Here is a 27,994-nt window from a genome sequence, read left to right on the forward strand (position 1 = left end):
TGTGATTAATAATGGTTTCGTTATAATGATTTAAAATTCACAGTCCAAAACCGCAATTACTTTTGCACAAACCTAATATTTGTCTATTTTTTCAACAGTACCAACCACACTGTCTTGATTATTGTAGCTTTATAGTAGGTCTTGAAATCAGGTAGTAGTGTGAGCCCTTCAGCTTTGCTCTTCATTCTTAAAATTGGTTTACTTATTCTTTTTCATTTCCATATAAATTTTAGAATCAGCTTACCACTAGCTATTCAAAAATACTATTGGGATTTTGATTGATAGTGCATTGTATTTATAAATCTGTTTGGGAACTGACATCTAAACAATATTATATTATAATATAAAGGAACATGATCTTCCTTTATAGTTAGGGCTTACATTTCTCTCAGCAATGTCCTATGGTTTTCAGTGAAGAGATTTTACACATGTACATCAAATTTATTCCTAAGTATTTTATGTTTTGGGGTAATATACTTAGTGAATTTTTTTAAAAATTTCATTTCCCAATTATTTACTGGTAGTATATAAAAACACAATTTATTTTTGTATATTCACTCTGTATCCTTTGACCTTGCCAATTACTAATGGTTATTTTATAGATTCTTTAGGATTTCTTTAGTATTATTATCCCCATTTGACAGATGAGGAACCCAAGGTTTAGGGAAATTAGAAAATTTCTCTAATATCTTATAGTGAGTAACAGGAGAAGCTGGAGCTTGATCCCAGATCAATTGATCCCAGGGACTAAGTTCTTACCCTCTTTTGCTGTACTGCTTTACCAAATAATCTATAATACTTCTTCTTAACATATAAATCAAAAAATATTCATGGGTTAGAACAACAATAATCTCCCTGAGAGGCCAATGTAGGTACAACACCTAACAAATGACATTCATATGCAAGATACACTTCATGGGAACAAAAGGATGTTACACAACTCTAGATAAAACTAACTATAACTATCTCTTACACACACACACACACACACAACACAACACATAAAGTGAGTAACAGTGATTATTAGGTTCATCTTGAATCCACTCTAATTCTCACACAGACATGCAAAATCATCAAAAACACTTTAGGACTTCAAATATTGTTCATAACAAAGACTTCATTCACACCTGGTTTGCATAAGGGAATAGTAAAAATAATGTAGCTCTATCTTAAAAGAGAAGAGTGATTTCAAAAAAATAACAAATCACTAAGTTTACCTTTCTGGGGTCAACTTCAATATGTGAGACACAATGCCACGTGCTGAGACTACACTGTTGTTCATCAAAATGAAGCATTTTATTCTTTTATCATTCTACTTACTATTGCTGACCTTAATTTCATTTAAAAGCAGCGAACTTTGAAGAAATTCACTGACCACGATTAACTACCTTTCTCTCCTCCTAACAATAAGTGCTAGGAAAGACTATGTACTATCATCAATTCCTGTTGTTTCTTTATGAAAAAACTCTGACATTTCAGCTTCATCTCCCACACACCACCAGTTGGGGAGCTTTAGAATTCAAATCTATTTATCCAGTGTCATCCTTTGTAAGACAATTGTATGTTACCAACTGAAAAACAAAACACTGGATAATTGAATAGATATAAGTTTCTACAGCTAGCCTTCCTAGAATCCTGGATAATAGTGATATTTGTTAAAACCTGAACTTCTGAAATCTACAGGAGACAAAGAGCTGGTAGGGTTCTTTGAGTAAAATTCAAAAATACTAGGGGAATAATTATATTCTAAGTTAAATAAGCCAATATTTGTCTGGCACCTACTACATGCTCACACTATGTAGATAACAAGTAGATTACACAATTTTAACACATGGACTTTACCTTGAAGAATTTTACGTTCTATTTAAGTAGATGAAATAATTAAATTGATGACATAAACACAGAATAGTTAGGAAATACACTGAATGGTTCGGACTGTAAGTATGGAAGGTTATAAAGGGGATATCAGTGATGGCTACACAAATTAAGGAAAGGCGTCAGTGTGAGATTTATGCGGGGTCTCTTGGAAGTTCCAAAGCCACTTCCACATTTTCAGGTATTTGTTGTAGCAGCACTCCACTCTTGGCACCAAAATAAAATAAACAGAAGGTTTACTACAAGGGAGAAAAGAGCAAATTCCAGATACATATGTAATATACTTATATATGGATATTTTTAATGTAATATTTTAAAAAATAGTTTTACGTACAACGATATGGGAAATAATAAATCCTACAGACACCCATGTACCTCCCACATAGATTTAAAATATTAAGTTTGCCATATCTGTTTCAAATATTTTTTAAGAATTAAAATGAAGACAGCCTCCATCCATCCTATTCCATCCTCTCCAGAGGCAATTAGTACCTTTAAATAGCTGTATATCCTTCCTACATGTATATGATTTTATTACAAATATATCTATACACAATATAGTATATTTAAGATTTTTATGTAAATGGTATTATACTGTGTATCCTTTTGCAACTTGCATTTTTTTACTCAACATTACTTTCCATATTTATCTGGAATGGGGCCAAGATACCCATTTCTTCTTCATGGTTTTTAAGCTCTGGTTAGTAACCAGAGCAGAATCATCATTCTACACTGACACATATTCACCTAAGAAAGCTTTCGTTGCTCCCAAATTGCTAAGACATTTTAACCTAGCTTTTTACCATTAGTCAGTTGCTGTGAGATGACCTGTATTTCAATAAAAATTATTTTAGAATGCTTCCAACTCAGGAGCAAAAACCTAAACAAACCAGGTTTGCTCCATGATTCAAAACAATAACCAAACTATAAAACTGAATTTCTGGTGGGGGAATACATAGATGGTGTAGCTACAAAGGAGTGGTAACACAGGAGTCCTGTGGTGATGGTACATTAATTATCTTGATTATGGTGGTAGTTACACAAGGCTACTCATGTGAAATTGCAGAGCTACACACACACACACACACACACACACGCACGCACGCATACAGGAGTCCGTGTGTAACTGGTGAAACTTGAATAAGCTCTATGGATTGTGCCAATGTCGATTTCTTGGTTGTGACATGCGACTGTGACACTGTGGAGAGACCTAGGGGAGGGTGTACATTTCTTTGCAACATCCCATGACTCTATAATTGCCAAAATAAAAATTTAATAAAGTTTTTAAACTTAGTTTCTAAAGTACACTGAAGAAATTGCGCAGCTTTTTCACATCAAATGTAATTCTGTAGATTGCTGCAATATACATCCACCACATAAATGGTACGTGTTTTCAGGTAAATAGACCTAACATTGGATGCGGGTCTGCCACACTCGTGATGACCACATTAATCCTGCGGTATGAAAAGTAAACCTCAAACATGATCGGCCCATACGCTATTATTTTTAGATTATTGTGTGGTCTTACCCTCATGGGGCACTAGGATTTACCTAAATAGCTATCTCTGTTCACTGCAAATAACCCGGCTTTCATTCCTATTTTAAGCCAGCAAGCCTGCCCTACTTTTGCAGACTTATTTCCTAATCTACTCACCTGCCTTTCCAATCACAAACCAGTTAAAAACTGCTGAAGAGATTATACTATATATTATTACTAATAGTCACGTGTACCTTTCATATCCTTTCTTAAGCTATTAGAACAAGTAATTTTATTTCAATGATCTGACATAGCTCTTTCAGACCATTCCCTCTGTACTTTGAAAGTCACAGAACTCACTTTCAAGCTATTAGAAACTGGCCGTCCTAGAACCAATTAATAACCATGATCAGTGAGAGTCTGACAGAAGCAGTAACTTTATAGTGACATCATATGTTTTTAATAAAACAGTACAAAAATAACAAACTTGCTTTCATGGACAAACCCACCTTTATTACTCTGGCCATTCATTAAAACCACCATATTTTATTTTGAAACCTCAACAAAGCCTTAGGTCACAAGAATAAAATGTCCCTAGGCACACACACAAAATAACCCCACAAATTAATTCTTATCTTTTTTAGGGCACGCATCAACAGTCAAAGTTTAAACTTGAAAGGATTATCAATTGATGGAGTGTGGGAGAAAACATTTCATACCAGATACAGTCTACAATTTAGTCATCTGCGTGGTATTAGTCATAGGAGCGCCACAGTTCTAATTTTCTGTTACATTTTTGGAGGCTGCTATATGCTATACTGAGTACTTTTCAACAGTATTGAAGCTTCTAAGTATAATCAGACACATATTGCCTGTAGTAGAAACTCATCAAATATTTGTTTATGAATACGTGATTTCCAAAACACTATCTATACTACAGAAAAGAAAATTTTCACCATTTTTCTTATTAAGTGCTCTGGGTTTAAAGCTTTTCAAAAGCTAGGGAGACTAAGCTTGGAAAACATAAAATACAATACATCCTCAAACCCTCATTTCACACATGTCACTTAAAGTCAAACAGCTGTCAAATCTCAAGACTGAAGATTAACTCATTTAATACACAGCTAAGATTTATTGAGCACCAGTAAGGACACCATGCTAAGCACTTTCCAGACAGTATGAAACAGTCTTTAAATTCTGAGGTAGGTACTATTACCTCCCATTTTAAACCTGAAGCAAGGAATATAAATAACAAAAGTCACACAGCTAGTAACTAGCAGAGCCTGTGCTCTTTCCTATTGTCTCCCTCCTGTAAAAGAAGCTTCTTATGCCTTCACTTAAACATTGACTAAGCGCCCATATGCTGGGCAGTGTATTCAGCCTTAAGAATACACAGTTCTTGCCCTTGAAGAGAACAGTTTAGTGTGATCACTAACAGTTTAGTGTGATAACTAATAAAAATATTTAAAGAAATGTATAAAGCAGTGAGATTGCTCCTGGGAGCACATAGGGACAATATCCAACCCTTTTTCTGATGACGATGGTGGTCGCTAACATGTATTGAGCACGTACTTTGTGCCAGTCACTGCACTTTGTGGAGTTTTTTTACGACTATCCTGTAGGATAGGTTTTATTATCCCTCTTCCTCAGATAGGGAAACTGAGGTTTAACAAAGGTTAAATGATTTGTCCAAGGTTATGCAGCTACTAAAAGAGGTAGAATTTGAATCTAGATATATGTCTGACTTCAAAGCCCATTACTCTATGCCGCCTCCTAATTAAGGAAAAAAAGCTGCTCAGAGGTCCTCTTGGCTAAATCTTGAAAGATCAATAAATAGGGGCTAGTCAATTTGGGGGGCAAGATTCCACACAGAAGTAATGCAAGATATTCACATATATAAGGCATTCTAGGGAAATACAAGTAGTAGTAAAGCAGGTTTGGGAATGGGGTGTGAAATGAGGAAAGAAAGTAATACAGTAGTCCCCCCTTATCCACGGTTTCACGTTCCTTGGTTTCCGTTACCTGTGGTCAACCACAGTCCGAAAACATTAAATGAAAAATTCCAGAAATAAATAATTCTTATCTTTTAAATTGTGCACCATTCTGAGCAGCGTGATGAAATCTCACACCGTCCTGCTCGGTCCCACCTGGGGTAGGTATCCGCCCTCTGTCCAGTGTCTCCACACAGCACACACTACCTCCCTGCCTGTTGGTCACTTAGTAGCCGTCTGAGTTATCAGATCTACTGTTTAATCTTTATTTTACTTCATAATGACCCCAAAATGCAAGAGTAGCGATGCTGGCAATTCGGACCACCAAAGAGAAGCGGGCAGTGCTTCCTTTAAGTGAAAAGATGAAAGTTCTCCACCCAATAAGGAAAGAAAAATACATCAAATGCTGAGGTTGCTATGATCTACGGTAAGAACAGATCTTCCATTCATGAAATTGTGAAGAAGAGAAAAGAAGTTCATGCTAGTTTTGCTGTCTCACCTCAAACTGCAAAATTATGGCTACAGTACATGACAAGTATGTAGTTAAGATGAAAAGGCATTAAATTTGGGGTGGAAGGAATGAACAGAAAATGTTCCAACTGACAGCATCATGTTGCACCAGAAAGCATGGAGCCTATACAAAGACTTCAGCAAGGGATCCCCTGAAACAAGTGACATCAAGTCATTTACTGCAAGAAAGGGATGATTACGCAGATGGGTTTGAACTGAAAAATATAAAACTACTGGTGAGTGAAAGAGAGATCACATAACTTTTATTACAGGATATCATGATTATAATTGTTCTGCTTTATTATTGTTATTGTTAGTCTCTTACTGCACCTAATTTATAATTAAACTTTATCATAGGTATGTATGTATAGGAAAAAACATAGTACATAGAGGGTTCAGTACTATCCATGGTTTCAGGCATCTACTGGGGGTCTGGAACGTATCCCAAGCAGACAAGGGGAGACTACCATACAAGGTTAGAGGTTTAGCACAAAGGGAACTAAATGTCAACAAAGTTAAGAGTTTATCCCATGGACAGGAAGTGCTCATGTAGGATTTCAAGTACAAGAATGATCTTTTATATTATCCACAGTGTGGAGTGATGGCAGTGTGAAGACTAAATAGCCCTAGCAAGAGGATACTGCAATAGTATAACCCAGAAGTGAGACAGGGAGATGAAGTAGGTTATGTAGAAACCAAAAGTCCACAGAACTGAGTCTGGTAGAACTGGATATAAAGTGAAAACGATAGGAGAGTCTGGCCTGACTCCCAGGCTTGTCATCTGAGCCGGTGACTAAATGGGTAAGTGGTGTGATTAACTGGGATGGGAAATACACTTAGAAAATCCTTTCTATCTCCTCTACTTGTTAGTGCTTTTTAAAAAGTATTTATTTTATCCCTCTCTCATCTGTTTTACTTCAATCCCTCCAATAAAATAAAAACAAGTTTTTCTCACTTTCCACAATATCTATTTGTGCAATGTTTGAATTTTCTATAATTTTTGGATTGTGTTTATAAGCCAATTAAGCTTTAAGGTTGTTGTGTTTTTTAAAAAAACACACAGCCATCAAAATAATCTTGCTGTCCCCTTAATGGAATCACTATCAACTGCTCCAGCAGTTTTCAGCTATCCCTTTTTCTCCGCCTTTTCTTCATTTCACCTCTCAATTCTGACACTTCCCATCCTCTCTACTCCTTAGGCAAGTATACTGTTTCTCCATCCTTACTTCTACTTGTTTTTCCAAGCCCTCCCATGTAGCTGAAACAACCTCCTTTTCTGCTAAACAAGGTACTTCCACTTTGCATCAGCTATAATATACTTTAAAACTCATTTTCTTCTTTTTTATCTTTCCCTAAGACTACTGAATCCTCAAACATGATGGGAGCCTTTCGCAAGCCCAGCTGTTTTGAGGCATTTCTTAAATGTACTTTTTTCTTCCCCCAATTTTATATTTGGAAAAACTGAAATTCTATAAAAAAGTGAAAGGATAGTAAAATGAGCACCAATTTTCGCTTTACCTATATTCACCAGGGTGAACATTTTGCCATGTTTGCTTTCTTGCTCAGCAAATACATAATTTTTTTTCTGAACTATTTGAGAGCATTACAGACATACATCATGATATTTCAACCTAAATGCTTCATCAGGTATTGCCTAAAAATAAGAACATTCTCCATTATAATGATAATACCATATTACCACATTTAATATTGATGTTATCGAATATATACTCCATATTCAAATTTCTCCAGTTGTCTGCAAAGTGTCTATAGGTTTTTATGTTCCAAGTCCAGGCTTGGCACTATTCTTGACTATCGTTTCTCTTTCATCTAGCATAATCCCCCGTATCTTTTTTTTTTTTAAGTGTGTTTTTCCAGGATCCGTCAACTCCAAGTCAAGTAGTTGTTTCAATCTAGTTGTGGAGGGCGCAGCTCACAGTGGCCCGTGTGGGGATCCAACTGGCAACCTTGTTGTTAAGAGCACCGCGCTCTCACCAACTGAACTAACCAGTCGTCCAACTTTGACATTTTTGAAGAGTTCAGACCAGTCGTCTTGTAGAAAGTCCCACAAATTGGATTTGTCTGAAATTGGATTTGTCTGATTGTTTACTATAACTAGATGGAGGTTAAACACTTTTAGCAAGGATGACATAGGTAATTCTTGAATGAATTCTTAGATGATTTTCCAGTGTTTATTTCATTTAGAACTTCAGCCTCTTGGGCTGACATCGTCCAGACATTGCACAACATCATCACGGATTGTTAGCATTCAATAAAGCTAATAATGATCATCAAAGACATACATTGCTTGGCCAGCTCATACAGCATATCTTTATCTTCCTGTCACCCAATCTAGAGATCCTAGTTACCAAGTTAGACCTTCTAATAATAAACAAAGACTTAAGAAACTAAAAGATACCATGATACGAATCTAGTTTGCCAATAAAATAAAAGTGAATATAGGGAACTAAAAGTTCTCTTTGCATACATCTGAATAATTAGGTAGATTACAAAGATAACTTGGATATCACTTACTTTCAGTTGAGATTTTTAAACTTCAGTTTTGAAATTTAAAATTCAGCTAAAATTTAACATGAAAACTTTCAGAGTTATATTCTATTAGTGATTGCACCAAAGGATGTTAATTAAGACACCCTTTATTTCCTTTAGTCCTTTAGTAATTAAGTAGCAGCAAAGCTCCAAAATGATGACAAAGATCAGAATTAGCTGAATAAGTTTTTTTCTCACAGATATGTATACAACATAGCTTTTCTCCGAAATGTCACTTTAATGGAAAGACATTATATTTCTATTACCAAATATAGCTTAGGAAAAGGATTTTAATTAATTCTTTAATTCACTTTAAATAATGAGTCCTTAGCACTTTTCTCTGAAATGATCCACTAACATATTTTTAACTTTACAATAAAATGTGATACTATGTTACTTTATGGAAGAAAGCTTTATTATCAAATGTCTGATATAAATAAGGTTTCAATCACAATCATTAACATACAAGTAAAAAGAACAACTTATTCCTGCTCAAATAAGAATTAAGTGTTTAAGTTAAGATGTCCTTTCCGAGGTTTAAAAGTCCACTTAGAGGTATGAATCTCAAATAGCACCGATTTTTCATGTTTAAATAGCTTGGCAGCTTAATTACAATGGTAAACTAAGCCTAACTTGAATAAATCCTATTGACAAATTCAACAGATATGCCCTATATGACTTGTTCACATGGAAGGAACATTTATACTTGAAAATGTTTCTTTTGGGTTGGTATTGTATCAAATGATTAAAAATATAAAAGACCAAAACATGAGTATAAACACTTTCATACCATTTTCATGTTGACTGAAACCATCATGAAAGAATTTAGGTAAAATTACAATATTTACATTAAAATAACATGAAAACATTTGCATAATAAAAGCTTAAATATATGTGATATTTTCCTTTGATTCCAAAATATACCAGCACAGGAAAATACATGAGAAGTATTAAAAGCAGTTGTTTCCGGAGGGAAGAAATATGAAGCCATTGTTTTCTTCCCTTTTTGACTTTCCAATTTTATAATTAGCAGGGTTAAGCTTATATTTAAAAAGAAAAAAAAAATTTTTAAAGCCTTGGTAAATTAAATCCATTCTCATATATGAAAGAGGAGAGGGAACAAGAGCTATGGAAGTAAATGAGGTATAGGTACCAGAGACTGAAATGGGGATCAGGGGATACTTGGGATAATAGCAATTTCTTTCCAAACTACTTAAAATCTTTTAAGGAAGCCATAGCTACACTATTCCCAATGCCAGGATGTGAAATAATTAGTAGCCTCTAATGTGTGCTCTAAATGACAGTACATTCTGTGACTATACAATATATTTGAATTCCAAGGGAATGGGAGAACTGTATCATCATCTTACTGAAAAAGCTTGACTTTTCTGTTAAACCCCATTCAGCCACCAAATAACAAACTTAGACAAAGGATTCGCCACATCTGTCATGTAATTCCTAGTGAAATTTCCTCATTGCTTCTGAAAAGATTCAGCCCAGAGGACTAAACTGTTTTTTATAAAAATCACTGTCAAAGAAAAATTCTTTAAACAGGAAAAGAAACTTGGAAACCGGGAAAAAAAGAAAAAAAAAAAGGTCAAGCTGAAAGATTTTCACAGTTCAATGATTTGTTTCTAGTTTACTTCTCCAGATAGCAGTAGTGCAAAGGGACTGGAGGCTCACAGAAATGTTTCTTTTAAAACAAAGAAGAAACAAATGAGCACCTAACTACTGGCATACTCTCCATAAACATTTAATGAATGAATGAAATCATAAGAACTTATTTTTAAACATAAACACCTTCACCTGCTAGAGAAAAAACCAGCTGCCAGGGAAGTATTAGAGAGAATTGTATTGGTTACTTCACATTGTTACCCATGGGATTCTACCCAGCTATCCTTTATATTGTAGAAGAGACATTTTCCGGACTGGGAAGTTTCCTACTTTATAATTTCATATATGTTCTAATTCTGATATTTTTCAAATGTCAATAGCTTCCCTACTAACTACTTATGTAGTAAATGATCTATTATCAAACTACTATCATGTTTCACAACAGTACCTGGTCTCAAGCTTTTCATAGCCATCGTTATTTGCATGGCTTAGCTGCCTGACAAAGAAAATATTATTAACCCTATTTTGCAAATGAGATTACTGAAGGGAAAGAAAGGCAGTTTAAGTAAAAAGGCAAGGTTGAAAAAAAAAAAAAAAAAAAACAAACAAGGTCACACATAAGCTCCAGAAGCAGCAGTAAAACCTAGGTTTTCTGACTACCAGTCTAGTCCTTCATTTTAGGAAAGTTGCTGTTTGAAGGACACTTATAATACAAATCACTTCCACCCACCCATTCTTCTCTAAGATTTGCTCAAACAAAACAATTAAGTAGACTTTAAAGTTAACAGGAAATGACAGAATCAAAAACAACTGGGGTGTGGTCTCACCTCAGAAAAAGATTTCCAGCTGTGAATAAATATAGACAAACTCTGGCCAGACAAGATAACATAACATCAGGATTTAGTACCAACGCAATGGACCTACTATATATACACTGATACCTTACTTTCTTAGAACAAACTTCAAGTATTTCACACTCTGGAAAACCCAGAAACAAAGTAACATAAGTCACCAAGAAGCCAAAATTGCTGTGGTCAGGTTCTTATGCTAAAGTTCTTATATATAAGACAAATTCACACATTCTAAAGTCCTGAAATCATTTGTTTCATTTATTTGAGAGTAACTGTATGAAGTACACAACATGCAGTAATTTATAATTTTGTCAAAAAACATAAAGACTGTGAGGGTGTTCACTTAACTCTGAGCATGCCTAACAACAACATGCATTTTAACGGCATTTGACTTTACTTCTATATTTAAGAGTCTGAACGGTTCATTTAAAAATTTCCTTTATATCTTATGCATGTTACGGTGGAAATTACATGCTACAATGGCGATCAGAATTGGAGATTCGTGAAGATCTAAGGACTGCCACTAAGCTTCACTCAGATTCCATTTATCCTCACTTGATACATAATTCTGGTTTATCTGGTTTCCCTGCCTACTTCAATTTAGAAGTGGTAGATTAGAAGGCATATTTTGAAAGATAGAGACCACTACAGGAGGAGATAAACCAAACACAGACAAAAGCACTAACCTGGTACAGCAGTGAGGAGTCATTTTAGTACAGGAGGAAACTGACAACACCCTTACACAGCAGAATGCACCGGCCATATTAACAGCACAGAACAGAAATTAATGTACATAATGATGACCTTGATTTATCAAAAAAAGGTTATGCTTAGTATATTCTGAACTTCAAGAGATGGTTATATACTCTTTGTGGGTTATATATGATAAAGATTGACACTAAAATGGGCAGAATAATATAGCAGTTCAAGGGCTATATGAACAATTCACTTAAATCCCTAATGATACCAGACAAATGCTGAGTAGATAAATCTCAAAAATCCCATTATAGTTACTAAATATTATATAGTGTAGATAATCAACATTATGACCAACATGATGCTGACTTTTTAGATGGGGGAAACTAAGTCACACACTCAAATTAACATAGTGTAGACAATCATTTATGATGCTTAATGTTTTCATGGGGGGGGTAGGACCTAGTTAAACAGTAAAATTCTCCCACTTCACTGACCATTCTACAGGCTTTTACACTTAAAAAAAATGCATTCTTGTCACCAATTTTAGTTTACTTTCTCCTTCTAATTACCAAAATGAAAAAAATAAAAGTATTTTAATAGTCTTCCCCACTTATAGCTAACCCCTTTATCCCGAGGCCACTAATACAGCTCTTCTAGGTATATTCCCTTCTTATAAAATAGTGCTTTCAAACCGATTGTTAAAACTCAGAGAGAGGAGTTGTACTTAAGTCTTATGACTGAACAAACGAAGCACATACATTACTGGTTATGTTTAAACCGGTAGTCTTAGTTGAAAGGCAGAAACAACTACAATGTAAAACCCTACAAGTATTAGTAAGGAACATTTTAGTTTATGTTGGACATCTGAATCAGAGCACAAACATCATTCTCCAAGTTTTCATGGCCAAAAGCAAAATAAAATACCAACATGTCAAGAGATCCGTAAATCCCTTTCAAACACTATAAAATGGATTTATTTGTATTTATTTCACCATACTGTTTCTTTTAATAACCGCAGGAACTTGTGACGATCTGGAGAAAGTGGGCCAAAAGGTACTTGGTATATGTCCTAAAAAGGGGGGAGGGGGAGGGGCGAGCTGATCTGATTCTACAGAAGGGGAGCAGCAGAAAGATCTGAGTTGGAAAAATCTACCAGATGGCTTCCCCAGATAAGGGACTAAAAGAGAGGAATTGTTTCTTTTAAAGAATGATGGGACCCAGGCCCTTTTGGGGTTGTAGGAGAAGAAATCCCCACCCCATCTGGAAGCCCCGCTCGCTGCGGATCTACTAGGTGCAACAGAAAACGCCCGGGGCCCCCGCGGGGCAATCCCATTGGGGATCCCGCCCTCCGCGCTCCCACACCCCCTCCAGGTCCTCCTCCGGGATGAGCGCAGCCTGGGTACCCCGCCGCCCTCCCGTGTCCCCTCCTTGGCTCCCTCCCTCCATCCCCGAACCGGCCAAGGGCCCTTTCCCCGCGGACCGACGAGGAAGGCCCTGACCGCTTGGCACCTTTGACGACGCGTTCGGTGGTGGAAAGGTGGAGGTTCCTCCCGGACATGGTCCTCTTGGCTTCCTCCCCGCTCCTGGAGACCGCCAGCGTGCACCTCCGCCGGCGTCCCCAGCGATGTCGGCTCCCCGGGCCAGTTAGCCCGCCGCGCCCCGGTCCCGGCTCTTCAGGGCGGCCCAGGCACCAGGAGGCAGCGGCTACCGCAACCCGGCTGACGGGACGCCGGCCCACCGGCCGATCTGTCTTCAGGCGCCGAGTCGCGAGCACCGGCGATCGCGGTTTAGGGAGGCAACCGGGGTGGCCGCGGCTGCTCGCGACCCGGCCCGCGTGTGCGCGCGCGCGCTCCCGCACGCCGCCCTCCCAACTTCCCCGCGGCCTGTTGTCCCGCCCGCGCGGCTCCCTGACCTCAGGCCCCGGCTGTCGCGGAACCCCCTTCACCCTTCCTCCCGGCCCCGCGGCCGGCCCCTGCGCACGCGCGCTTCCTTCCTCTACGGCTTCCGACAGCTGGGTTTCCCTTCTCCTCGGCCTGCCTTCCCTGCAGCAGACTCGGAGCGGCCCGCGGCTGCCCTGGCCTGTAGCCCCTAACCCCAGCCCCGACGTCCTGCAGGGCGAGGCGCAGCCACAGAGCGGCCATCTTGTGACCCGGCAGGAGCGACCCAGCCGTTGCTCAGTGGAGTCGCGAACCTCCTGTCACTCTGGAGTCACCGTGCAGAGAACCCTTGTCCTCTCACACCTTCCCCACCGGAGGCCTCTTGCCCTTGCCTCTGGATATTCCGCCCACTCTAGGAGTCTATCGATGTGACCCCACTCCTACCCACCGTTTAAACACCCCGTCACCAAACCTATTTAAACCCCTGATTTAAGTTTTTACATTTGTTGAGGGCTGTTAGTACAGTAAGAAGGACCTTCGTGTCCATCCTAGTTCCAATCCAGTAGTTGGGGTCGAGGGGCTCAGTTTTCCATGTGGGATGGATAAGGCCCTGGCCTAGGTCTTGCAGCCTCCTCTCTTTCCACTTCTAAGAAAAAGGGGAGGGCAGCAGCTCCAGGGAGCCCCCCAGGTCACACCTCCTCCGTGAAAGGAACAGACCTTCTCATAAGCCCTGCCTACTCAGCTAGAAGCAACTCCTTCCCCCTTGGACGCAGTGACACAGTATCTGCCTCCCCCCTCATGCTTACTGTGGGACATCGTAAGCATGATGTGGAACACGCTTACATGTGGAACATGCTTACTGTGGAAGACTTACTGGGGCAAGTCTTTCTGGAGAGCCTTAATCTGGCTCAGCTTTAGGTTAAAAACTGACCTTTTCTCTCCTTAAATTGTAAGCCTAGAACAGCAACTGTCTTACTGTGACTGTCCTCCCTCGTGGAATACAGTGCCTGCGAAAGTCAAACGTGTTTTGATTTTAGTAATGATAATAGAATACTGAAACTCAGATCCAGGGTGCAGCTCCTATGGAAAATAGTATGGAGGTTCCTCAAAAAATTAAAACTAAAACTACCTTATGAACCAGCAATTCTGCTTCTGGGTATTTATCCAAAGAAATCCAAAACACTGATTCAAAAAGATATATGCATCCCTATGTTAATTGCAGCATTATTTATAAGAGCTAAGATATGGAAGCAACCTAAATGTCCATCAATAAACAATTGGATAAAGAAGATGTGGTACATATATACAACGGAATATTACTTGGCCATAAAAAAGAATCGAACCTTATCATTTGCGACAACATGGATGGAACGAGAGGATATTAGGCTAAGTAAAATAAGTCAAACAAAGACAAATACCATATGATTTCACTTGTATGTGAAATCTAAACAAAATAAAACAAAAGCAGACTCATGGATACAGAGAACAAACTGATGGTTTCCTGATGGGAGGAGGTTTGGGGGCTGGGTGAAAAAGGTGAAAGGATTAAGAAGTACAAATTGGCAGTTACAAAATAGTCAAGGGGATATAAAGTACAGGATAGGAAATTAGTCAATAATATTGTAATAACTATGTATGGTGTCAGGTGGGTACTAGACTTATTGGGGGGATCACTTCATAAATTATATAAATGTCTAACCACTATGCTATACATCTGAAACTAATATAATACCGAGTGTCAACTGTATTTGAAAGCTTTTTTTAAAAGAAGAAACAGATCCAAGGAAGTATATGCAAATTATAGGCAAACCAGTTTTAACAGTTCCTGTGAAGGCCAATAAGAAGTCATACATAGCTATGGACGTTTAAATTACGTAAAATAAAAAGTTTAAATGTTCAGTACCTCAAGTGCACTAGCCACATTTCAAATGCTCAATAATTATGTGTGGCTAGTTGCTATCTTATTGGACATGGTAGAATAGGACATTTCTATCATAGTAGAAAATTCTTTTGGACAGCTCCTAGCTAAAAGATTATAGGCCTTAAGCATAAATCTGCATTAATATAGATTTATGTACTGGGAGGAGATCTGGGGACATACACTGGAGTCAGACTGAATTATGCCTTAGAGTTTTGACCTAAGGCCATGCAGAGAAACCCCAGCAAGGCAGGAGTACTTTGGTTATGTATTTTTGGGTCTTGACTTCAGGCTTCCACCCAAGAGAATTGTTCAGATATCCTGAGGAAGTTCTTCATTTAAGAAGTAATCAGAGATCCACAGCACTATCAAACAGCAAACTTCTAAAGGTCAAAAATAAATTGGTCCCTGCAGCATAGTAGATGCTAAAATTCATCTGGAAGAACATAAACAGGATAGCTAAAAACAAAAAGTTTAGTAAACCATTGCAAACCAATGTGGAGAGATGGATTATTCTATAACAGTAGTGGAAATATTAACCAACTATTTGGATCCCAAGTTGGAGCCACTCCATAACAGCATAATAACATGAACCTGCTTTAAAGAGTTATGTGTAAAAAAATAAAAGAAAACAATCTAGAAGAAAATGAAGTTATCCCACTTGGATAATAGTGGTAATTCTAGAACTAATGGATGCCAAGATGCTGACATCCCCTCCCCCAAGTGGGCATTTATTAGATTAAAACCAATTTACTAAGTTCAGATAAGGACTTTCTAAGCTCAAAAGTAATGAAAGGAATTACAAAAGAATGCTATGTTTAACTACTTGAAAAAGATAAACATAATTAAAAGGCACAAAACTGGGAAAATATTTGTGTCTTATGTCAGTGTAAAGAACTTTCACTAATCAGTAAAAAAGCTCTACAACACAAGTATGGGCAAAGGCCATGAACAAAAACATTCATAGAAGAATAAATTATAAGGTACTGAACATTAAAAAATATTCCACTTCATAAGTAATAAACATCCAAATTAAAACAAGATGCCATTTTCACATAGCAAATTGGGAAACATTTTTAAAAGGTGACACTCTTGGTACAATTATAAATTAGCACAACTTCTCTGCAAAGGGATTTGGCAGTATCCATCAAAGCAGATATATGTATGGCCAATTTAAAGATTGTCAGTATCATTAGTCATGAGGAAAATGCAAAATAAACTATATTGAGATACCACTGCACTAGCCTAGCAGAATAGCTAAAATTCAAGACTCTCAATACCAAGTGTTGGTGAGGATGGGAGCAACTGGAACTCTTCTACACAGCTGGTGGGAGAGCAAAATGCTACAACTACTTTGGAAAACAGTTTGGAAGTTTTTTATAAAGTTAACTATACACCTACACTATGACCCAGTAATTCTAGTCTTAGGTACTTTACCCAACAGCAATAATTATCCAAACAATAGAATACTGCTCAACTAATAAGAGATACATGCAACCATATGGATGCATCTCAAAAACATTATGGTGAACAAAAGAAGCAAGACCCTAAATAGTACATACTATATGATTTCATTTGCATAGGAAAATGGTTAAATGAAGTATGATATTGGATGGAATATTATACCTTATGAAAAATCATCACATTTTAGATTTAGCAGATATTTGATATCATGAGAAAAATCCTCAGGAGATAATGGAAAGTGAAAAAGCTAGAATATAATCATGTACAGTATGGATCCCATTTTGTTAACAAACAAATCTTTTCTAAAAAGATTAGAAGGAAATATTAATATGTTAATTCATTCAATAAATACTAATTAGGTGCTGCCTGTGCCAGGCTCTGTGCTACATAGTAGGGATACAGTGATGACCTAAAATCAACACAGTCCATACCCTCACAGAGCATTCTCTGAAGAGAAAAGAAAGGTTAACAGTAGCCATTTCATGGTGTATGATTAAGAGTGACATAAAAAAACAAACATTAATTTTCTGTATTTTATCAATTTTCTATGGTGAGAAAGTATTAGTTTATAATCAGGTGAAAATAAAGTGCTATTTTTTTTTCCAAAGGACTATTGACCAGGACTATTTCCAGAAGCATTAAATATTCATCAGGGGGACTTTCTATCTGACTTCTCTGATCAAAACAAAACATCTAGAATCACTCCATGGAAATATAAAAAGAAGAAAACTCTAAGCTCCTTACCCCGTTTTTTAATAAGTAAGACTTAACTTTGTTGTTGGTGGTGATGTTTTCAGTCTGCACATTAGCAGCTCCCAGCAACAACTGGAGAGTTCTATTTTACTCAGCTCGTACACCTCTCCACCTGGCCAGGGTCATTCGTATTATTACCTAATTGGTGAATCTGATTTCTCTTTCCTTTTACTTTCTGCATTGGTCAGAATTGACTAAATATTTGAAATTACCAGGAATCATGTTAAACTGGCATTTCTACTAATTTCTTCAAATCTAGGTTTCCATCTTACAGGGCTTGTGAGACTTGGTATATTTCCTTTTGAAACTCCCTGAGCACTTCCGAAACCTTAATTAACAACCGGCTCTTCTGAGAAATAATTATGAATGCTTTTAATTTAACAAAAGCACAGGGAATCCTAGTTTCCGCTCTTGTGTAAAAATAACCTGGCTCCAGTTTCTGTTTGCAGCCACTAAATACTGAACTTCTGTGTCAAATGCAGGCAAGAGAACTGTAGAATATTTTTAAAACTAGAGTAAAATGAGCATTTCTGAAATAGCTACACAGAACAAAAGGTATTTTATAGTGTATAATCTCTAACTTTATATGAAAAGCACTATAGAAAATGTTTTTATTAGCAATACACACTATATGGACATCACATACTATACTATATTTTATTCATATTTTTCTATGAGTGCATTTAATTTAAATTAAATTAACTTGCAATGCACCCCACCCCCACAGTTTTAAGATCTAAAAGAATTAGCAAATCCAGATTTAAAAAAACATTTTTTGTACTTTCTGTTAAAATGCACGATTGCAGGATTGTTACTTAGATTTTTGTGTTTATTCTTGATGAAGAGCTTTGTTTTTGTTTTTAAGTTTGCACTCAATTCTTATAAAATAAATCCACCCATTTATTAAAAAATATATATTTTTTTGTAATTGGAAGGACATGGCTCAAAGCAACATCCTGCTTATAACAGCCTGATACCAAATTTATAATCTCTTTAGACACTTGTAAGTAAAAAAATGCTAATAAAAGTTCTGCTGACTAGTAATATACACAGAGGATGCCAAAAAAATGTATTTGCATTTTAAGAAAGGAAAAAACTGTATTAAAATTGTAATACTCAGTATATACCAATAACAAAAGATGAATACAAGTCACGGGTATACATTTTTTTGGGCACCCCTGGTATTGACAGCTGATATTCAGGCCACTTTTGGGGGCCATGTGCAAACCTCTTAACAGTGTGCCATCCCTTGGTCTTCCTGGGAGAATCCAACACTGTGAGACCTATGACAAGGATGGGAAGCCTCAAAGATGTCATTATTTCCTATTACTTTTGTTTGCACCATTACAAACCAGGAGAAAATGGTGGTAGGCATTACTAGCTGCATAATACAGTACAGTCAAGGAGAATAGAATTTAATACCTCTCTCACACCTGGGCTCCAGCATTCCGCAGGTAAGATGCCAGAGGTAAAGGGCACTGGCATTCATCAAGTTACTTGGGCCAAAAATGTAGAGTGGAAGGAGGCGGAGGGGGAGGCTCGGTCCCTCACACACCATGTCCTGTCCTCGTACTCCCCCTACAGTCCATTTTTCCACACAACAGTTCTTTCTAAACTATTAGGCTGGTGCAAAAGTAATTGCGGTTTTTACAATTATTAACCTTTTAAACCGCCATTACTTTTGCAACAATCTAAGAAAAACATAAATCTTGATTTCTGCCTTTCCTCAGCTGAAAATATCTCCCCCTTTCCCGAAAGTGGTCTGACTCCTGTCTACTTTGAACTCAGCTCAAATCTCATCCCCTACGCCCACTACAGTTCAGACATAGTGACCTTATTTATACCATACATACTACAATTTATACAAACTGACCTCAAACAGACCAAGCTCATTTCTGCTCCAGAGCTCTTGCATTTGCTGTCTCTTTTCTTGGAACATTCTTCTCGTAGATCTTCACAAAGCAGCTTCATTCCTTGCGGCTCAGCTCAGATGCCTTCTCCTGAAAGAGGACTTCCCTGACAGCTGCATACAACACTCCACCCGCTCGCTACTTCGTCACCACCCTAAGGTAATTTATCTGTAGCACTTGTTTCTTTGTGCCTACACTTACTCCTTAAGGGGAGCACCACCGTCGGTCCTGTTCACCGCCATGGTCATGATCCAGCTGGCACAGAGTGGGAGCTCCATCACTTGTCGAATGAATGAATACCATCTTACTCTTGTCGGAAACAGAAGTTCTGAACCTGTGGTGCTAAGGGCTTCAAATCGTTTCCTTCCCATTCAGCTTGCAACTGTAAATGAAATTATGGTTTTGGGTGTATTTATAAGGTTTTGGGGGTGTGTGTGGAAAAGCATGTATTTTTCAGACCCTCAAAGGAATCCAAGCAACAAAATGTTAATTACCACTGCTATAGAGTTTCAATTTATAAAGTACTTGCTCATACATATAGTTCTCATCACACTTATGGAGATAGTATAGAAATGATCATTTCCACTTCAGAGATAAAGACATTGGGGTTAAACATATCAGACTTCACACAGCCAGTCGGTGATGGAATGGACACAATCGATTCTTTTTGCTCTTTCACACAGAACCCTGGGCTAGTAGGTTTTCATTCATCTATAATTAATGAGCTAATCCTTTAAAGCAAATCCTTCATTTGCTTCAAAAAGCACCAAACGTAAACACGTTTCTAAGGACTTTCTTATTTAAACTTGCTTATAAGGTTACCTAAAAATTTCCAATGAAAAAAGTATTACCATTAGCTAGATCAAGGAAGTTGTCAAGCAAAATTTTAATGTATGAACCAAGGAATGCAACATAGTTTTCTATTAGGCTAAGTAGAGCATAATTAGAAAAATAGATTTGTAGGAATACCGTGTTTCCCTGAAAATAAGACCTAGCTGGACAATCAGCTCTAATGCGTCTTTTGGAGCAAAATTAATATAAGACCCCATCTTATTTTATTGTAAAACCAGGTATATAATATAATATATAATACAATACCGATTTTATATTAATTTTTCTCCAAAAGACGCATTAGAGCTGATTGTCTGGCTAGATCTTATTTTCGGGGAACATGGTAAATATAACACACTTTAAAACCAAATGAAAACAATGTTGAGATCTCTAATGTTTAGATTTTATCTACCCTTTTAGTTAGATACATCATCACTGAACTGTCTATACTGAAAAAATAATTTAATTTTTTAAAAAATCAGTTTTTCCAGAAAAAAAATCTAAATTTAATCTCTCTCCTGCTCATACAATTTTCAAGAAGCGGGGGTGCGGGGGAGCTACCTTATTTGGACAATTACTACAAAATGTTTAAAGTGTGTGAATTTGGCAGTATGAGATATTTCTTTTCAAGGGCCATGAGTATAGGATGCAACCAGACATGGCTTCAAATGAGCTTGTTTTATTAACCTCTTCAAGAAGTTATAGGGGACATGTCACTTGAAAGAATCTGGGAGGATACAGATCAAAGAGACTTTTCCCCCTCCTTACTAGCATCTATAATTAAAGAGCTAATCCTTTGTTTTTTTGGGGGGGGGAAGTCTTCTTTATTAATTAGTTGTTCTCCTTCCCCTTAAAACTCACAAGGTTAACATCATGTTTTGTAAGGAATTTCCATGTAACTGGCTTGGATGCCATTCTTAAATGTTGATGAATTTAAAAATAACTAGGCAACATTCGTGCCCTGTAGCCTGGGTCCTGTGCTCTTCCATGTCCAATCGCTGACGCCCAGGCCATCACACGTACTGGGTGGTGGTGTGTGGGTCCAGCTCCAAGTACAGCACAGGTGGTGTATGGAAGGACAGCTCTACGGAAGACTTTGGCAGTCTTGGGAGGGAGAAGGGCAAATTCACCAATTCACAGGTGGTCCTCGGCTTGCTGTGGCCCCACAGTGGTAGCAGACAGCTATAGTCAACGTATCCAGGTTTCTCTAATGAGGGCCAGATCAAGTTTCACTTTGGGGCCCAAGGACACTCACCTGGGCAGCTGCGGTGCTCCACAGGTGTGGCAGTGGACACAAATGGAGACATTATTGTTACAGACAATGACAACCATTGGTCAGCATCTTTTTCCCTAAGAGCAAGTTCAAGACCAAGAAAAGAGCAAGTCACCTCATGGGCCCCAAGCGAGACCTGAACGGACATATCATGTGGCTGGCAACGTGATAATGCATCTTCTTGACCTTCCAGCCCAATCACAAGCTCATCGGCTATCTTGAAGGCCATGGGGCCAGTGATGGTTGGGCCCAATTTTGCGGCTACGAATGAGATTGTAGTGATGAATTTCCATAACCACTCAGTGAAGGTGTCCAGTGCCAGCTGAGAGTTCCTCTTCGAGTTTGGCTCCCAAGGAGAGGGCCAGGGGCAGTTTAGTGCCCCCACAGGTGTAGCTGTGGTTTCCGATGGAAACATCCTGAAGCTGACTGGGGCAACAGCTGCATCTAGGTATCCAACAGGTCTGGTTGCTTCCTGTCTAACATTAACATGTCTGCAGAGCCAGTGCAGGGGTCACAGAGCCTGATATTGACCTTGGATGGCCACATGGTAGCTGATGCTGGTAACCACTGCTTTAAGACTTCTGCTACCTCCAGTAACTGCACAGGGGCCCTGCCTGGCTCCGGATGGACATAGGGGTGACTGGACAAGAGGGTGACTGGCCAGGAGGTGGGCCACACCTGGAAACATTGAAGGTGGGCTGTGGCATGGGTGTACCCATTACCCTCCAGGGTTGTACCTTATTTGATTCTTATTTTGTTGACTGGGTAGTGCTGTACTGTGGTCCCAAGGAGGTATGCAGAACTTCACATGCTCTGCCGCCTACATGCCTCCTGTCTCTCAGTCTGCTCCCAACATCCCAGCCTGGGGCCTGAATAGCCTCTTACTCCAGGGCAGAAGCCGCTCTGGTTGTCTCTACCACCTCACACGCTGACAGACAGCAATATCCCACTTAAATGTGTTCACACAAAAAGAGAAAGTAATAAACGCAGGACAATATATATTTTTAGCGCTCATTTCACGTTTAGAATTACCAAAATATTTGTCAGGGGTCTCCACTAAGGAATTTGCTGGTAGCTTTCTAACTACAAGTGCATATGTCTGAAAAAACGACATGGATCACTGCCTAAGCTTATTCTTAGGTAACCTCCATGTTCCAAAGATTTATAAGCAAACCACAGATAGAGAAAAAAGTTCAGAGCCTGGTGGAAAACAGAACCACTTCTTGGCTTATGATTGCCAGAGTCAGAACACTTTGGGTTATTCCTTAACTATAATCGATGCTGCCATCTCAGAATCCCACCCACTGCCAGGATCAAAGATTGCTCTTATACTTGTACAGGAAGGGTAGTCTGTTAACTCCCTTCCTTCGTTTAAAATAAACGCTGACTAGACATCTGGGAAGAAGGGGTTGTGATGTTGGAAAGAAAAATCTTTTTTGGCTGGCAACTCTAAACATACTTAGCTGAAGGTTGATAAGGACCTATGGATCTTTTCCAACCACTACTTTTTTTTCTACTTTAAATGGAATGTAATTCATTTTATTCTAGAAAGATGAAAGGGATTCACTTCTGCTGGGATTCGAACCTACCAATCTTCAGAAGTCTAGGTATTTCACACTAGATCATTGAGAGTACAAACTTCTTTAATATAGATGAGCATTTTATTTTTCCACAAATCAAAAGCCTTGTTTTATGTCCGCACTTGGGTGTCTTTATTCTCTTGAAATGGATTTTGCTCAAATCAGATCTCAGCATCACTGAATGGTAAAGAAGAGCGTGCATAAACTACATGAGAGAAGGTCATTTGCCCTCCACCAAAAATGTCCTAAATGGCTTAGCTGGTTAAGAGTATTACAAAGACATGGCTAAGATCAAAGTTTTAATCTTCTTAATGATCTGTTTACTTTGCTTAGCTCTGTTCTATATGGGCCACAGTCACCTCTCCCAAACTTGTTTCTAAATAGAGGAGGACCAGGTAACAAGGCATAAGCAACAACACCAAAGATAGGAAACCACAACAGGTAGTGTGGCCAGTGGAAAAAGGAGCATGTTCACAAACAATGAACTTACACGCACTTCATTTGGCCTTTTCATTCATCCTTTCTGGGTCACAGGTGCTGAAATCACAGAAAGACACCAGATACAGCTCCACCAAGAATGAATTCGGTGTATAAAGAACAACAGCAATCACAATGCCAGTCCAGTAACAGGTGTCGCAGGGAAGCACCCATCCCAGCCTAGGCTCTTCAGAGGTGGTACAACCAAAGGATGGAGTGAATTTCATTTTGAACAACTCCAGCAGGTGATGGTCTGATATAGTAGTTAATGCAGTTTAAAAGACCAATATGAGCCACTTCATATATTATTCTTGAATTTAAAAAAAATGGAAGGACTGAGCGACAGGCACTGGGTGGTCTCTAACGTATGAAGTAGCATATAGTAGAGAGATTGCCTCAATTTTTACCTTACTGCTCATTTTTATTGTCAAAAGAAAACAACAAATCCCTGGCCCTGCGACTAAACAGGAATAAGGAAAGATTTAGAATTTCAAGAACTTTTCCCTGTACGACATACAGGAGATGTGGTTTAAATGAACCACGTATACTATTCAAGTTTCAAATCATGGATTTACACAGGGGAAAAGTGTGATGGAAAGCTCTTCTTAGGAAGCACTGCCATGCAAGGTCAGTGAAGTCACAGGCTCCATAAAAGAGAAATTAATCATTTAAAGTGAGAATGTTATGATACTTAAGGATCCTTCTAAAATCCTTTCAAATGTTCAGCTGGACCAATAAACAAAACTTTCTAAGTCAGCGAGTCACCATCGCCACCTTGTGTTGAGCAGGCTTCATTGCACCCACGTTATGCCAAAAGATCACACACCTGGGATTCAACAGTTACAGAATATAGCTTTATTTATAGAATCTTACAAATAAAACATTTAAAGTCCATATAACTTAAGTTATTTTCTTTTCTAATTTATCCTCATAACTCCTGAGTTATTTTAAAAAAATACTGTGGTGGAACTGCAGAACTGTAAAAGGAAATATGAGTAAAAACCTAACCTCTTGCGAAAATCACACAACTTTTCATTTTTCAGCAGATTTCCGGCATACTACCATCTCTTTGGAAGAGGACTTACTAAAAACAAGTCTTAGGATACCCACACAGAGAAGCCTTCTTTTTTTAAACCCAGGGTGAAGCCCCTCATTGACACTAGACACAAAAGACTTTTGGGGGCAAAGATGGAAGGCAGCCTGTTAGCCAGGGCAAGGGTGACCAGCAGAACCCTTGCTTCTGGTTCACTGCTCCAGCACAGGACAGACTGCCCCTGCGATTGTTAACAGGAGCTGGTCCATCTGGGGAAAGACAGGTTGAAGACGAGAATGTCGGGGTGAACAAGTCCTCAAAATTCACTGCTCCTCAGACTTCTAATATGTACAAATGCTTAAAACAGCAAATTCAACACTTAAAAGTCCAAAAGAAATCGCCACATTTTCAACTCACAAGGCAAGTCTGTTGCCAATGGCAACATCAAATCTGTTGCATGATTTGAATGCTTTCCCCATCCTAAGCTCCAGCCAGGACTGGCCCCTGGACTAACTACAGTTCAAAGAGAATTTCCCCTGGAGGCAGCTGTCTATGAACGGAAGGTTCTTAACACAGATGTGCACAGAAAGGGGAAGTACACTACTATTTCATTATTTTACTTTTTAATTTGTTAAAGATTACATTTTTGAGCTCTTCTAAAACTAGAAACCCACTAACTCTAACTTAGTATTGTACTTCAAGGATAATGGCATTTGTAAGGAATGACAGATCTATAGGGAATGCTAAAACTATAAATTTCATACATCAGTGTGAATTAAGGAAAGCAAAATCTTCTCAACTCTTCAAGTTTGACTGTTATTTTCTGCTAGCTCCTGAAAGCAATTTGAGAAAAATAGAACAGAAAAGACAAAGAATTGTTTTAAAACAGTAACAATAATAATGATAATAAAAAGTTAGATGCCAACATTCAAGGAATTGATTCTTTGGTAAAACTGGACCATAATCCTATCAGGAGTCAGTCCTGATATTTAATCTAGAATCTTGGTAACTGTTTTCCTTCCTCTTCAGCCCATTCTCAAATTTATCAGTCAACAGGCAAGAGAAGCAGAAAAACTTATAAAGCATCACCAGCAGTATTTCCTGCTTACGTTCTTTTCAAGAATATTTCTGGTTTGAGGGATGTTTCCCCAGAAGAGAAAAACAACAAAATAGAGGCTGCTTTTAATTACTGTCTAGTGGAAAGTCTTTCTGGGTAAGAAGAGAAAAACTCACAGGTGTTGGCAATGAGCCAGCACTGTCAGTCATGCACACAAATCAGTTTGCAAACACAGCCCCTGGGCTGCAACTGTGGGCACCACTAAGAAAGGCTTCTGGAGAGATTGGCTCCCCAAAGTGGCTAAAGAATCTCACATTATCAATATGATAATAATAAATCAATTCACCTAGTGAACCTGGAGATTAGCTCCCCTTGAAGCCAGAGTTCTGAGGAGAGGGCTCCACAGTGCCTGAGGCTGGCCTACAGTCTCACAGACGAGCCCATCAAGCCATTTTCTGAAGAGAGTTAGAGCAGTTAGTATTCAATTCAATATAGGATTCGCCCTTTCTTGTTTGGGGTGAGGGACGAAGGGGGTAACCTAGACAGTGCTGTTTAATAACCCATTCGCAGCGTGATCAATAGGTCCTCTGTTCCACAGACATCTGCAGAGCCCAACCTACGTTCTGGACCTTCCATTTCAAGAGTTCATCTTATTCATACTTTTACTTATGCAATTAATTAGCAAATCATAAATGTTGCCTGCACTGCCTCCTTTTCTGATTACTCTTGTCAGAAAGAACACAAGTTGTACTCCAATTCCGCAAGCACGCGTGTTGGTGGGGAGGTAAATTTGTGCAGTCTCCCCTCTAGTCTCAGCATCGTGAATGTGCTCAGAATGTGCTTCTAGGGAGGCAGCTAAAAAGTCTCCGAAGATGGGAGTGGGGAAGGGGAGGTGGCAACCACAGCAAAACCAGTCGATTGTTTGCAGGTCTTCCTTCTCTGCCCTCCATTCTTGTTAGTGTTAATTCAGAAAGAAGGGGAGGTCCAGGCAACTGAATGTACAGAACCTACATGCTCGCTCTCCCGGATGGCCAGCAAACACCAGGTGCAGCCACAAAATCAACATCCAGCATCCCAGCGGGCTCCAGTAACTGTCAGAACGGGACACACATCATCGGTTCTACTTCCCCTCTCACTCAGGATGGTCTCCCTCCCCTTGCCCTACTCATCTGTTCCAACTTTCAGTTCTCTTTGAGCTCCAGGACACACACTTAGATTCATGGCCCCCAAACTGCATGTAGATTCATCTCCTGACCTTTGTAACCAGGTTATGATTGCTGCCTCTATTTCTGCATGGTGGGGCAAAAGATTCAACACCTCTCAGCTCTGGTTCAAAGAGACAGAGGCCAGGGTAAGCTGAGAAAAAAGTTAGGCTTGTCTTCTAAGCTGCATTCAGGTTCCAGAGTCACTCTGAGAAGAAGAGAGAGGAAAGGGAGAGAAGTGCTACCTGGCAATTGTTCACCAGGGCAGCTTATTACTAGGATAGAGCATTTTCGAAACAGCTGACATTTAGTGCAGGAATACAGTCCATGTCACAGTTTTTATATAACTGCCTCGCTGGAGGTGCTTCTTGGATGCCGAGTCCCAGGGCCAGGGAACAGGCAGCCAAGGGCCCGACTTCCATGCCCACTGGCTCCTGCAGGGCCCTACCCGAGCTGGATCTGTCCTGAATACATGGTGAGGAGCAGCATGATGGTGAAACCTGTCAAGAGGCCCAGGTTCTGGATGACAAAAGGGATGAAGATGCTGCCCTTTCTTTCATCCTCCTGGCAGACTTCATTCATCTCAGGAAACTGAGGAAGAAGAGACAAACAAGAGAGTTGCAGTTCCTTTCCTAACCTTGTAAGTCCAGGAGAATTCAGTGCAGTCTAGATATTATATCTAATAACTATATTTATTATATTAATATTTATATTATAATGGTAACATTAGTATATAACATAACTATTGTAATAGTTATTACTGGGGTGAGAATTATATAATATATAATTAAGATATATATACATAAAATTTGGTTTACAAAGAAAATTAACAGCAATAGCCTCTAGAACTTGAATGTAATAGCCTTTCTCCGAGGTGGCTACCACTACAGCTGACCCTTGAACAACTTGCGGGTTAGGGGTGCTCACTCCTGTGCAGTTAAAAATCCACGTGTAACTTTTGACTCCCCACAACCTTAGCGGTCCCTCTGGATCCACGGGGGATTGGTTCCAAGACGCCCTGGTGAATACCAAAACTCATGTATGCTCAAGTC

General features: G+C 38.8%; 2 protein-coding genes across 6 annotated transcripts in view; both read right to left on the minus strand.

The window, feature by feature from the left end:
- Positions 1 to 13,758, minus strand: part of PPP3CC (protein phosphatase 3 catalytic subunit gamma) — a 74,434-nt gene extending 60,676 nt beyond the window's left edge. For 2 of the 4 annotated variants that reach the window (XM_019714490.2, XM_019714473.2), the window contains exon 1: positions 13,077 to 13,758. In XM_019714490.2, the coding sequence (XP_019570049.1) occupies positions 13,077 to 13,125 (49 nt within the window). In that variant the 5' untranslated portion in view covers positions 13,126 to 13,758. The remainder of the gene's footprint in view (positions 1 to 13,076) is intronic. The other 2 variants (XM_019714500.2, XM_019714482.2) reach the window with 2 other exon arrangements.
- A 10,732-nt stretch (positions 13,759 to 24,490) lies between these two features.
- Positions 24,491 to 27,994, minus strand: part of SLC39A14 (solute carrier family 39 member 14) — a 40,729-nt gene continuing 37,225 nt past the window's right edge. For both annotated transcript variants that reach the window (XM_019714462.2, XM_019714451.2), the window contains exon 9: positions 24,491 to 27,533. In XM_019714462.2, coding sequence (XP_019570021.2) covers positions 27,387 to 27,533 — 147 coding nt within the window. In that variant the 3' untranslated portion in view covers positions 24,491 to 27,386. The remainder of the gene's footprint in view (positions 27,534 to 27,994) is intronic.

This window comes from Rhinolophus sinicus, linkage group LG07 (genome assembly GCF_036562045.2).
Source record: "Rhinolophus sinicus isolate RSC01 linkage group LG07, ASM3656204v1, whole genome shotgun sequence".
Taxonomy (NCBI): Eukaryota; Metazoa; Chordata; class Mammalia; order Chiroptera; family Rhinolophidae; genus Rhinolophus; species Rhinolophus sinicus.